General features: G+C 36.1%; 2 protein-coding genes across 2 annotated transcripts in view; both read right to left on the bottom strand.

The window, feature by feature from the left end:
* The window catches only part of LOC135224214 (voltage-dependent calcium channel subunit alpha-2/delta-2-like), a 199734-nt gene extending 189835 nt beyond the window's left edge, over nucleotides 1–9899 (bottom strand). The window contains 1 exon segment of the mRNA XM_064263073.1: nucleotides 9763–9899. Within this exon segment, the coding sequence (XP_064119143.1) occupies nucleotides 9763–9854 (92 nt within the window). The 5' untranslated portion in view covers nucleotides 9855–9899.
* A 3756-nt stretch (nucleotides 9900–13655) lies between these two features.
* Nucleotides 13656–14840, bottom strand: part of LOC135224225 (uncharacterized) — a 32592-nt gene continuing 31407 nt past the window's right edge. Inside the window, exon 32 of the mRNA XM_064263083.1 lies at nucleotides 13656–13994. Within this exon, the coding sequence (XP_064119153.1) occupies nucleotides 13741–13994 (254 nt within the window). The 3' untranslated portion in view covers nucleotides 13656–13740. The remainder of the gene's footprint in view (nucleotides 13995–14840) is intronic.

A 14840-nucleotide genomic window follows, 5' to 3' on the forward strand; every position in this document is an offset into this window, starting at 1 on the left:
TTTGTGGTTGAAATAAAAGTATCCTGTGCGAATGAAGACGTTTCACGAATTCACTAAGACTAAAATGATAATTAACCCTGAAAAGCTTTTGTGTTCTTAACTCAACTTTGCATTTTAATTGCCGTATCACTCGCAAAAGAATAGTGATACCTGGTTGTAGTAGGTTGTAGATCAAGCACAAGAAATTGTCACAAAGAAACTTTATAGGCTTAAGATTTTAAATGATTAAACAATGATATGAAAAGAATAAGCAAGTAACATTTAATTATAAGAATACATAGAATAGATCAGAGCACGGAATTTAGGCCTAAGGCCAAGCACTGGGACCTACGAGGTCATTCAGCGCTAAAACGGAAATTAACAGTAAGAACGTATGAAAGGTGTAACGGAAGGGGGCTGAAGGGACGCTGGAAAAACCTTTGAGTAATGACTACAGTGTACCACGAGAGGTGCCCTGTAGGCACTAAACCATCCCCCCCCCCCCCCCCCTTTAATTTTGAAATGAATACATAGAAAGTGGGGAAGGAAAAACAAACAAACATACAATAGCTCTGAAGAGCATTTTAACGCTGCTTGAGGAGGATAATATATATGCATGAGGATCCATCCTCCTTAGTATTCTCAGAATGGTTTTATGCTCTTTTCTCATATCGTTAAACGCTCATCTTTTGGCTGCAGTGGTGGCACCGTGCAACCATTTAATAAGGTTAGCTATATGTTGGAACAAACGAAAAGAGAGAGAGAGAGCTAAATGCATTGGTATAATCGCCAATTTGTGATATGCTCACTGAATCAAATGAAGGGGGAGAGAGAGAGAGAGAGAGAGAGAGAGAGAGAGAGAGAGAGAGAGAGAGAGAGAGTAAATGCAATCGCTTCCGATTGAAATGCATGGTGTGCTAATAATTGCGCATGTGAATGCCTACCCTCTAAAGACATGCAAGATTTGTATGAAAGGAATATGGGTGGTCAGTACTATATACGCGTTTGTGAGCTCGTGCTCACGCGTGTTTGTGTGTGTGTGTGTGTAGTGTGTGTGTGTGTGTGTGTGAGAGAGAGAGAGAGAGAGAGAGAGAGAGAGAGAGATAAATGCGTTTGTTATAAACGACAACTTGTGATATGGTTACTGAATCAAATAGATATATATATATATATATATATATATATATATATATATATATATATAATATATAAATAAATGCATTGGTATAAATGTCAATATGTAGATATGGTTTACTGAATCGAATGAAAAGGGGAGGAGAGAGAGAGAGAGAGAGAAGAGAGAGAGAGAGAGAGAATGGGGTTGTTAAAAATCTACTGACGACGACGCCGCAAAACAGTTACCAACGAGTTGGTGAAAATATTATAATCAATATTTGTCATAACGACTATAGAATCGAAATAAAACGGCTATTAAAAAATGGCGTAAACGAGATTAGATATAAAAATCGTTGGTTTATCATGAAGATAACCGACCTTCATATTATAATCGTCAGGGTCAACTCCAAATTGAAAATTAATTCATAACACACGTCACGCAAACCAGGCGACAAAGAAGCCGACGTCTCTTAGCTGTCTTTGTTTGTTTGTATGGTGCTTTTACGTTGCACGGAACCAGTGGTTATTCAGCAACGGGACCAACGGCTTTACGTGACTTCCGAACCACGTCGAGAGTGAACTTCTATCACCAGAAATACACATCTCTCACTCCTCAATGGAATGGCCGAGAATCGAACCCGCGACCACCGAGGTGGAACGCTAATACCATACCAACCACACCGCTGAGGCGCTCTATTTGGCTGTCTTTGAACAGCTTCTGATGAACAGAATTAGCTTTGATAAGCATAACAAGTATTGCCTGTTTCATACACCCCCTGTAGGGAATATACCAAGAGCAATGCACCCCTTCCACAATTAACAAGACATACGACATTTCTAGGGAAAAAAAAAATTAGATCTAAAAATGCAACGAAACTGACGTCCCTGTTCGTGAAATGTCAGCATATCAAGTGAGAATAAATAGACACGTGCTGACCCGAGCACTGGTATATTCTGGACGTAACAATATTTTTTCTTATATCAAAATGCGCAGGCGTATGACCTTCATTTTTTTATCAGTCCCTTATATTTACTTGAAAAGGCGATACAGCTAGACTGAATGCTACCATGACAAGCACAAGGGTATGTAACTTATTAGAATTTGTGTTCAAATTTGATTTACGTCTAGATGATAAGAAAATATTTTCGATACAAAAACAGGGGTAAAGTTTAACGAAGTGTAATCAGAAGTTATCAAATTGCAATATATTTCCCCCCGAATTTCAAGTTATTTATTTCAAAAGCTTAAAAGGATCACTGAACGGATAACCTTCGAGAAGGGCCTAAACCAGGGGTCCTTAACAGGGTGTATCCATACACCCCTTGGGTGTATGAGAACCACATTATGGGACTTGATCTCTGGATATTTGCATACACTGGATTTTAATGTGTCAATGTATACACGAGTACATTTTGTAAATAAACAACTATATAAAACTATAAATGCTTTTGATTATCTTGAATGTTCTATTCCTAGCTATTCATATCTAAATATGGTTGAACTAAGTATTTTAAATTATATTGTCAACAAATAAGCCTTAAGTGGACTTAAGCAAAAGGGGTTATGGAACCATGCTGGGTAATTCGTTAGGGGTCTGGAGTCATCAAAAGGTCAAAAAGAACCCCTTCATGGGCCAAAAGGGTCATCACTTCGGATAACAACTGTCCGTCCAGAAGATCAAGAATGTAAAGCTGACATTCGCACGAGAAAGAAGTAATCTCACTATTCTCCCAATGGTAGAACAATAGGCCTTACGTATGGAGGGTTACTGGAGGAAGCGTTATGAGGAAAACTAACTTTCTATGAGCATCAGGTATGTTTTTTAAGAGTTGTATAAAAAAAGAGGAAATTGAAGTCATTATTCGGTATTCACTCATTAAATTCAGAATTACCAATTTTCACTGATGCAGTTAGCATGGAAAGAGGAATGGTACACGACTAGCTAATCCGCATAAAGTCTTGATTATACTGAAGGTCAGACTGATATCTTGAAAGACCGAATGGTCACACTGCTGACCCATTCCCGTTTTTGTAAAGATTAGTAAGTACTTCTTTTCTCATTAATGAACATAAATACCTTAAACATGAGCTGTGATAAGATGCCATACTGAATTGTTCAAAAACTTATTGTGATAGATAAGTTTACCGGTGTTTAAGTCATTCACATGGCGCAAAATCATGTTGTATTATTTCCCATCTAACAAGAGATTTTATTTTCTTGTGGTATTTGGCATGTATTAATTTTGTTGCCCATGTGCAGTGCTGCTCACAAAATTGTACTTTATACTCGAAATCTGGTTAACATTCACGACCAATAACTGCCACCATCGTAGTCTCCACCTTGATATGCAATTGCACTCAGTGTGAGGACAGATACAATGCAAATCCTTCCGCGGCACAGGATCGATATAGGTAATCGTTTTCTTTGGGCGTCTTCGGGACTACTCCTCATAATGACCTTCCTCTACCACCCAATACGATCCACTCTCCCAGCTATTTCCCAAAACCCCATACGCCTTTACGAGAGAGAGCCTGGTTTGCCTGTAATTGGTAATGCCTCTTGGATCACTCACCCCGCCTCTCTCTCTCTCTCTCTCTCTCTCTTTGTGTCTTTGTCTATCTATCCATTTGTCTAACTCGTGTGGATATAAGGAGCAATGGTACTGATGTACATCAACTTTACTGTACTTTTCTGATCTAAATATGGGTGAATAACTTGACATGAGATGAACACTGCATTCTCTATACACTTACTACTAATACAACTATTATTTGAAACCTTTATTATCGCATTTTAATCAACTGGAGAAAGAAATTCACGAAGCGTTTTTCTCTTCATTGCGGTTATCATTTTGCTTATGGTATCTCCGTTCGAAAATTTGAAAATTTCGAAGGAGCCATACCTCAGTAACAGGTGATGATTCTTTTGTAAACACTCCTTCCTGCCTTTGTGACTCTCAGCTTTATAATAGAGGCCGCCTCAATTCTTAAGGCATTACGGACACACCTCTGCAAAAGGTGAATAACGTCTGTGTGCAATGTCGCCTTCGCCCTCTTTAGAGCAGTGCACCTCTGGAAAATTTGAATAGAGCATCCACATCGCGTCGATTTTGCCTTCTCTTGGGGGAATCAATGCATGACTCATAATGCCCGTGTTATTATGACATTTGGTTTATTTTAAGGGAAACGCCTCTGAGACATGAACTATGCATCTGTTCACCGTCACTTTCTCTTTCTTTTGATAGACACACCTATTTAAAATTGAGTAATGCATTTGCCATTTCACTTTTCGTCTGTAATACATGAATACTAAATCTGCGCCATGGAACTCTTGCCTTCCTTTGAAGGAGAAATCTATAAAATATCATGATGCATCTGTGCCATGTCCCCTTGTCTCCAGATGAGGGAGATATCCATTTAAATGATGGGTAATGCATTTGGGTCGTGTCACATTTATCCTTCTTTTGAGGAAGACGCATCTGCAAAATATGAACAATCCCTTTGTGTAATGTAACATCAGTTTCCTTTAAGCGAGAGATCTCTGTAAAATTAAGTAATGGATCTTTGTCATGTCTTTTGTGGAAGATGACTCTGTAAAAGATGAAAGTGCGTCTGTGTCATGTTACTTTTCCAGCTTTCGAAGGAGGCGCCTCTTTATTTGACGAATAATGTCCATCTGTCATGCACGTCACATTTTCTTTCTTTTTCCCGTACATTTTCTACATTTTGTGCTTCTGTAACCTGTGGGAGATGCTGCTACTTCTTTTAAGTATCAGTAACATGTTACTTTTGTCTTATTCTGAGGAGCTCGTCTGGTATAGGTGAAAAAACTGCCTCACTTTCTAAAGGCTTTGGTAACATGATCTAGTAGGCCTTCCTCTGGAGAAGCACCTGGGTTACAGATGATAGCAGCATTTGCCTCTAAGCCTCTAACCTATACCGTCACTTCTGGAGCTCCTTAAACTCACTAAACAAGCTACCCGAGTTTTCAAGGCATCGGTGACATGTTCCTATGCCTCGCCTTCAAAGCATCCGTTACATGTTCATTTTTGTCTTCTTCCAAGGAAAGAACCTCTATTACAGATAAAAGTTTTCTGTAGCTCTCGGCAATGCCTAATCTCCATTTTGAGAGTTCTCTGTGTTCGTTCGCGCCAGACAACAACGGAATGTTTTGTTTCTATGAATGACTTGTCATCCTTACAGGAAAAATCCTCAGCACCGTGATATGGTCTGATGCGAAAGACAAAGGGTTAAAGTAATTTCATCGCAGTAATTACAACGTGGTAATTTCACCGCATGGTAATTACATCTCATACATTTTCACCGCATCGTAACTACATTGCAATATATCACATCGTCAGCAATTTCATCGTAAGGTTTCTTTCAACGAACAATGCCAAAAAATAAATGAACAATAAAATATAATCCACTTGTTTTTCTGTAAAACGTCCAAGTATTACTGTTATAGTTGTTGATGAGATCAAAGTATCTAACTTTCTAACTATTAGTAAACGGCCTGCTTGTTGACTTTTCCTATATAAAAAAAATTGTTCATAAAAATTTTCGGTTTTTGTAATCAATTTGTTTTCTGAGTGGTAAACATTTTCGGTTCTTGTAAATAAATAAAAGTAAACCCATCAAGATGCCTCTGCAGTACGTCGTAAGCATAAGGAATAAGAAAAAGCTCATTGATAATATTCATCTATTTGTGAAAGAACGAACCAGTGGCGAAAAAATTATTTGGAAATGTGACCAGTTTTATAAAACAAAGTGCCATGCAAGAGTTCATACAAATGATTTTTTTTCTTTTTTCGTAGACTGATTAATTGAGGTAGAAATAAGACTGGGGTCAAACAACTAATAATCATCGACGCTAAAAGAATAAATAAAAAAATAAAAAGAAATTTAAAACCCTCATTAATACTAAAAGTTGTTTAGTGAGTTAGAAAAAATATAAACGTTCTGAAACTAAATATGCTGTAAAACATGTTTAGATATGTTTAAAACGTTTTACAGTCGATTATCCAACTAGATTTTCCAATTAGATTTTCCAACACTAAATAGATATTTTTACTTTTTAAAGTAAAACACATCATGCTTAAAAAAGGACAATCATGAAAGCATAAAAACAAGTAAAAATCATTAATCTATGAAATATCAAGACGATGAGATTACTTATGTAGGAAAAGTCAACAAACAGGCTACTTGAAAATAGTTAAATACTTTGATCCCCATCAACAACTATAACAGTAATACAAGGAACGTTTTACAGGAAAACGAGTGCATTATATTTTATTGTTCATTCATTTTTTTGCCTTGTGCGGTTTACTTAGCTTGCGGCGACAGAAATCTTACGATGAAATCAATGACGATGTGATATATTAAGATATAATTACAATGTGGTGAAAATGTATTAGGTGTGATTACCATGCAAAGAAATTACCGCGCTGTAATTACTGCAATGAAATTACAGTGAATCGCCCGAAAGCCAAAGAAGTGACTGGGTAATGGAGCGATTTCGTCCTAAATTCCGTAACCTTTCTGAATAGTTTAATCCTTGCCACCTCATGTACCGTCGACAAGAACTCTAAGGATGTCTCTCGCCCTAAGCTCCCCGAGACAGTATTCCATCCCCTGGAACTTCTTGACATACAAAGCGAAGTCGAAAAGCTGAGGATGAAATAAAGGATTCATGTCCTCAAAAAGTCAAATACGGATCATATACTCCAGCCATACAGACTGGAGATATTTGCGTAAAATTGTAAAAATTAAATTTTATAGGAAATTTTCGATATGAAATGTACAACAGGTGTGCTGCCACTGAGGAAATTTTCGGATTTAATTAATAGACAGTAGAGAAAAACGGACAAGTGGTTCAGGGGATTTGGGGAGTGTTGAATGCAACGCATGTTTATCGTAGGAAGGGCAGGTAGGTGGGCGAAGAATATTACAGATAATAGGCGAGTCTAGAATTAATATTACAAATGGGCGTAGCTAGAGTTATATTATACAAAACAAATACAAATATAATTAGTATATGATAAATCAATGTAGGCAGAATGATATTATAGATGATAAACGTAGCTAGAATGATGTAACAGATAACATGTGCAGATAGAATATCATAGATAATCGGTGAAGTCAGCACGATATTATAGATACGCGTAGCTAGAATGATATTGTGGATAACAGATGCAGTTAGAATGATAGGATAGCTAATGAATGAGGTTACAAGGATATTGTAGGTAACGGGCGCAGCTAATCTAATGTTATACATAAATAACAGGGCATAACTAGGGGGCTGGGGGTAGGGGTCGTGCCCAGCGCCTGTTAGGGCCCCGCACCTGAGCAAAAAAATGAATAAATAAAATAATAAATAAAATAAAATAATAATATAATAATAACAAATATAAAGAAATAATTAATATATATATAGATTATATATATATATATATATATATATTAGATTTATCTATATATATATATATATATATATATATATATATATATTATATATATATATATGTATGTATGTATATGAAATGAAAGGGCCCTTTAAGATCACCCGCCGCAGGAATAACAAGTAAAGCTAGAGCGATATAGGCAATGAGTACGCTGATAGAATAATTTGTTTAAAGGCAGAGGAGAAATACACTGTTCTGAAAGTCTATACGCAAAGCTAATCCATGAATTTTTCCTGAAGTGGCAAACGACCATAGAAAAGCCTACTGGTCTCTTTACACACCTCTTAAAGCTTCGAAATTATAGCTATTTGCATATTTCAGAATTTTAAAAGCCATCTCGTTATTCAGATAAGGAAGATATCTCAGACAAAGAAATGATGTAATATACCTTGATGCTCGTTGCGTCATTCAATTTAATACCTCCCCGTTTCGGCAAGACTTCATTGCCTTTATAGAAATAGGTCCATATTAAATTTTCTGCAATGTAGGTGAGGAAAACCCAATCATCATGGTAAATCTTCATGTTATACAACTGTCTCCGTAAAGTTAAAATAAAACGGAAGCCTTTGGAAACTTTCGTTTCATTTAACCCACTGACACGTTGACACGAGGAATTTGCCGAATGGTACAACTTCCATTTCACGGTTGATTAAAAAAATAAGTTAATGGAATTTAATTAACGCATCCAGAGGCTATATTGTTTTCCTGACCTTACAATATTGATAATTGAAAACTGTTAAAACCTCCAGACTTTTATCATCTTATCTCAATTAGTGTCTCTCTCACTCTCTCTCTCTCTGTACATTCTCCCTTTCTCTTGTCATATATATATATATATATATATTATATATATATATATATATATATATATATATATATATATACATATACATTATATACACATATATACTTGTAATATATATTTATAATATATATATTTATATATATACATATATACATATATATATATATATATATATATATATATATATATATATATACATATATACAGAGAGAGAGAGAGAGAGAGAGAGAGAGAGAGAGAGAGAGAGAGAGAGAGAGAGAGAGACTCGACTTAAATCTAATCTCATTTACGACACTGACACTGTTCTGATCCAACTTATCGAAAACTAATGAGGCTAACGATCGACCGAGGAGTTTTGCTGGAACTTATCCTGTCTCTTAGCGCAGTTTGAATGATACTCTTTTGCACCACTGTTGTTGAGTAACCACAGATTCCATCTATATATCTATTGGGTATTAGTTATGCATACCTCAATTGCAATGTGAAAGCATGCATCCGAATTTACGTAATTATTACATGAATAGTAAGCACGATTTCCTAAATTCGTGTATTTGAGAGAGAGAGAGAGAGAGAGAGAGAGAGAGAGAGAGAGAGAGAGAGAGAGAGAGAGAGAGAGAGAGAGAGAGTCTGACTAATGGAAGCTGCAGAAAACTCCATTGATTAACACTCAATAATCGGCACATTTGCGAGTGATAAGTGTGGAGAGGAAAGTTCACAACGAGACACAGTCTTTTAGGAAGCAGTTGTTCTTTTCTCAGTTCTAAAACGGATAAAGTATTCTTATTGTTATCAGTCTTGAAAAGCTACATTTCACATACGCAAACTTCCTGACATTACATCAGCATCTTTTTTTCAATTAAGAGTTATATTTTTATCAAATTATGAGAATGTTCTAATTACTATTAATATATATGTTCGGTGAAATTAAACAAAGATGGATAATTAGACTTCATGGAGGAGACCTGTCTAGGATCATTAAAATGCAATTCTCATTAGTAATGTTTTAGTACTCCAAGCCTTTGAGGACGCTAGCCAATTTGCATGTATATACTCGTTCCAAACTTAAACATAGTTACTTAAACAAGGGTATCATGACTCACAAGTCGATATTATTTATCCCGTAATGGCATTCGAAAATTTATTAATTATCCGAGTACGATAAACGCAAGAACAATTCGGAAATTTTCCCATATTCCAATATTAAAAAATCTCCAAAGACTTACGTACCTTCCCTAAGGTAAATAAATCCAATAAAAAAAAACTCCTTCGAAAACCCTGACATTAGGTCAGAAGACTGTCAGATTTACCCTTCATTTACTTCCCGGCATTTGTGTTCTGGCCAAGTATATCGTCAAACATTCACTGGAATTGTATACCCCAGCTCATAACATACTTACCCTGCATCTAACCGCGATTCTTGGGAATTAACACATACAATAAACACCACACCTATCGTAAAAATCGGCGCACACCTTCTCACTCCCGCCATCTCTGCAACACTGCTCTCCCTTCTCGTCCCAGAAAGTCCTGTCAACAGTCGGTCGTTGTGGTAAACATTGGCAGACGACACGTTAGGTAGTGCGTTCACCTGCCGCTAGGATCGCTTGCTCACAGAAAACGTTCACGACTGATTATCGGGGATTCTAAACTAAAAGGGAGTAATGCCTTTGACGTCCTTCAAAAGGCGAATTGCAGTAGTTGGGTCAAGGGTGCCATACCCTTCTGCTATCATACTTTTTTTCTTTTACTGATGGCTCTGTACATCTGTATAGCTATAACGCCTATTGGGCTATCAGGCACTACATTGAAATACTTTACATTGTGAATTAGCAATGTTTTCAGACGCTGACAAAGCAGAATGTACGACAGACTAATTATTGAAATTTCCGTGCTCCAGCAAACTTACTAACTTTTCTTATATCTTCCTTTAACTTGTAAATTGTGTTTGATATACATATTGGTTCTATTCTAATTCTATAGGTTAAGTCTCATTCATTATTTGTTAAGCATTTCGTATTTTATTCTTCATCGTTGCTCTGTTTTCCTTCAAGACGTCTGAAGATTGCATTTTGTGGAAGTTCTAGTAGATAAATTCATTGTCTGTTAACTGTTCCCTGACAAAAACAATAAAAAAAGCCAGCGGACTGGGTAAATAAACTATATCAATTCATGAGACCACACTATGGAGCAAACTCCTCCACTGTAACCTCAGGAACAAAATTAATGACACTCATCGTCATTGTTAACTGTAGTATACGAAAATGGTAATGCTGAGGAATAAATTACAGCATAAACAAAGATATGTGGAACCGCAAACAACATAAGCAAATTAATAAAAATTTTGTATGAAATAAGGAAGACAAATTTATTCGTTTGAAACTTCATCTGCAAATCCAGAAATTTGCAGTCATAACCGTCTTTTCCACAAATGATTTTAAATTCATGGCTTTCGCGTTTCCAAACACAGACGCTAAGGACGAATATGAATGAAAAGGCTACTTGCTGCAAATGCTTAATAACCAACTTATTACCCTTAGCTTCAGAAGGAATGCCTTCGAAATGCTTGGCGAAGCGACATTTTCACAAGTTTGCTTATTCATAATCTTCGAGTCTTAAAACGGCAACTAAACACGAAAAACAAAGGCACGTGAATTATGAAATGGAGAGAAACATTTGCAAATTAGTACCTATATCAGAATTTACACGAATTTTTATTGCAAATGCAATGTCAAACCCTTACCTGACGCATCACATTCACGAATGCAATCTCTCCTTTTCTTGTAGTATAACCTCGAAGAGACAGGACGTCTCTGAAGCAGAGGTTAAACTTATAGTTTCTTGTTTCGTTAATTACTTAGATAAATGTCGAATTACTTACTTAAATGTCATATTGACTTCTATAGGATGGCATCATCACTTCAGCCAACTACTTTGAATTCTTAGTCATTTTGCAATATCAAGCTTAATTTAAAATCTGCCATTGTCAGCCTCTTTGCAAGATCTCAAAACAGGGGAAAACAAATTGCTGTCATTACTATTCTAGGGACACTTTCGTCTTATTCAGTTTTTGATAAATATAAAGTGTGGTGTAACCACGTGTTATCTGTCGCATTAGCAGCTTCGATGTTCGTGGATATCCAATACAAAGCATTATAGTGTGGTACAGTACCACTGCAAATTTTCAATATCGTAAAAGCGACAGTCATAATGTTTATTAAACAAAAAAACCATTATAATCTATTTTATGTTTCATTTAAAGTAGAAAAAATTATATAAGAACTAAGTGTTCAACATCCGTACATACAGGTTTACTTTTAGCCACCCGATATGTATCTCCCAATTACCCTTGTACAACACCTTAATTTGTTGTCTGGGTGCAAATGCCTTTGCATTATTGTTAAAGGATAAGGCTTAAAACTTAGGAGCAAGTATGGGGCTGGATAGCATGTATATCATTTGCCGAAATTCATTTTAGCCAATGGCGTTTGATGGACCAGCCAATCTGTAGTCATAACTGAATATTGTATAGATTTTAGTCCAAAAGCCATCTGGCTAAGCACTGGGACGCAAATTGACAGTAAAAATGAGTGAAAGGTGTACAGGAGGAAAACCCACACTTGCACTATGTTACGAGAGGGTGTTAAGATGGAAAAATTACACGAGGTACAGTAAAAGGAACAAAAGGGTTTGCAGCCAAGAACCTTAAGCCCCGTCCAAACAGTCGAGCAGTCTCTACGAACTGTGTTCGATGTGACGTCAGAGGCGGGAATAGCCAGGACTGCTCAATGAACGTCAATAGCGAAGATAAAACGGTTAAGTTAAAGTGTACGGACCTTAAGTAATGCCTACAGTGCACCACAAGATATGCACTGACGGCACTATCCCCCGGTCTATTTTTTTTTTCTAATTGACCGATGTTGGTTTTCGTCTAGTGGTAAAATTTTTCATTAGACTACCAGACCTTCATGGTATCTTCAATCAGAGAGATGGTAAACACGTTTCTCTTATGACCCAATGTTATAATTCCGAAAAAACGTTATGTATTAAGACTACCAGACCTACTTTAAGTCCTTAAATCTAATTTTCTCAATATGTTACTGATATACGATCAAATTACTTCTACAGGAAAAAAATATTTGCTAGTTGACAAGTCTACTAAATCCATATCGGGAACTTTATTAGACTTCCTAATCTGGCTATACTTTCCCTTTAGCTTTTAAAATAAAAATCTGTAGCCTACAGATTTTCATGCATCGTAGCATAAAAGATTATTACTTCAATATCAGAGGATTTGTCCACTGAACCAAGATAATTAGACTTGTGTAAATAATTTAAAGTTCTTAGAAGGAATGCTTCATTAATGTGTTAGTTTAGCATTACGTATTAAAGCCAGTGTTTCCACAGGAATAATTGTTTTTATTAAGCAAAAGATTAAATATTTGTACGTAATGAAATTGACAGCACTGGAAATTGCTGTTCCCTGGATACTTTAGGCAATGGCATTTGCATCCTTAAATTGCGTCCACACAGTCTAACATTGTCCGACGGACAAGCAGTGTTACCAATTAACAATTGTCTGCCGGTCTTTGCGTTGTGAGCATAGTAACAACAGTGATAAACAACCTCAACTGGTACCTCTGTTGCCAGATCTACTTCCATAGTTTCAACGCTTATGACGTAATCCTGCTTCGCCTATATGGTAACAAGGTTTGTCCGTCGGACATTGTTCGACCGTATAGACGCAACTTTGGTGGCAAACCGGCAGCCTTCTTGACTCAAAAGTCTGTAAAAGCAACAGAATCCAGTAGGCAGGCAAAGACAATACCTGATCAATGGTAACCGAAGAGGATTGATACCCTGGGAAAATTCTCAAATTTCTTTGAAATTAGCACAAGATACGGTAAAACACACTGCCTCTGTTTATGTAAATTTAAATTAGACTACAGAGGTGTTTCTGGTTTGTTGATTATGGCCTTTAAAGCATTATGCAGGTTAATTCCTATTGGACAAAATTATATTGGATAACCCACAAACCCATGAGCCCAATAAAGCAACTACTTCACCTACAAAATAGTTAGTGTTTAAGGTTATGATGCAAGGGAAATTCTTCAATATGCACAGATTCACTTATGAAATTTTAATTTGTTTTCAGTATAACAAGAGTAATTTTCAACTTCAGAATGCTAAAGACCCAACGGCAACTTTTCTAAATACCTGGTACCTATATAGTTAAAAAATAAATTCCATTTAACTTATACTTCCGCAAGGTTTCAATTCATAAAAGACCTCACAAAAATCACAATTTTTATTCTTCCTATGATACGTACAACAGCTTATATTACATATTTACAAGGTTTCTTAAAATGTAAAACTGACTAGCTTCGATTGTATATAAAAACCTTGGGCTTCAACACCGGCCTTGTAAATTCCTCTATTACACAAGAATTTTCAATCTTTGGAACAGTTGAGCCCCTCATTTTAAGATAATACACTAGAGCACTTTTGTCATCTCTACCAAAGATCAAGTAATTATCCAAGATTCGTGGGAAGCGACTATTTTCTACACTGAAGTGCTCTACCCAAGTTGTACCTGGTACCATCATTTGTGTCCACATACTTAACGTTTCACCTGCAATTAAAGTATACAAAACTTAATAGAACAATAACTCTAGGCTCTTAAAAGTTAGCTTCAAAAACACAAACCACTGACCACTTTCTTACTTGCTGTACTTTGCTACTACCAAAAGGTCTTTAGTTATCATTCAATGGGTAGTCGATAGATTGATTTATGTTTGGTCTCATGAAATGACACTAGAACTAGGTTACTCACCCACAATACATAATTACTATTAAATCTTGCCTAAAATAAATTAAAAATTTATAAACTACAATAAAACATAGAATTCCTATATTTACAATCAAAATTCCCTTATCGCACCAGAGGATGGAATATCCTCTCCTAAACAAACTTAGGTTAGTCCATTATGAACTCCATGGTCAGGCGGGTATCACAAACATCACACTTTGGTGGACTGTCACTCTGCAGTAGGAACTTAGGTGAAATATTTATATTTATGATTATCCGTAATCTACAGAGCCTTGTCTTCAACCTAAAATTGCTCTGGTTATGATTATGACCACGAGTCTCAAGGGAATAACCTGTTTTTCCAAGTTCATTGAAAATTAATATCAGTTTTGCCATTTCTGTCTAATATATAGTCAGATATGTCATTTCGTATCATTATGGGTAACAGGAGGTACAAGACCAACCAGTTTTGTTGCAGATATGGCAACGCTTAAATGCTTCACTCCAATTAATACCAAAAAGACTGAATGATAAAACTGGATTGACTGGCAATGTGAAGTCAGCCAGCAGAGCCATGCTTGAATTCTGTGTAAAGTCAGCTTATTAAACGGTTTAGTCCTTTCCATCTAAAACAATCCTAGTATTTAAATCATTTAAAGTTTTAAACAA

The sequence above is a fragment of the Macrobrachium nipponense genome, chromosome 20 (assembly GCF_015104395.2).
Source record: "Macrobrachium nipponense isolate FS-2020 chromosome 20, ASM1510439v2, whole genome shotgun sequence".
NCBI classification, from domain to species: domain Eukaryota; kingdom Metazoa; phylum Arthropoda; class Malacostraca; order Decapoda; family Palaemonidae; genus Macrobrachium; species Macrobrachium nipponense.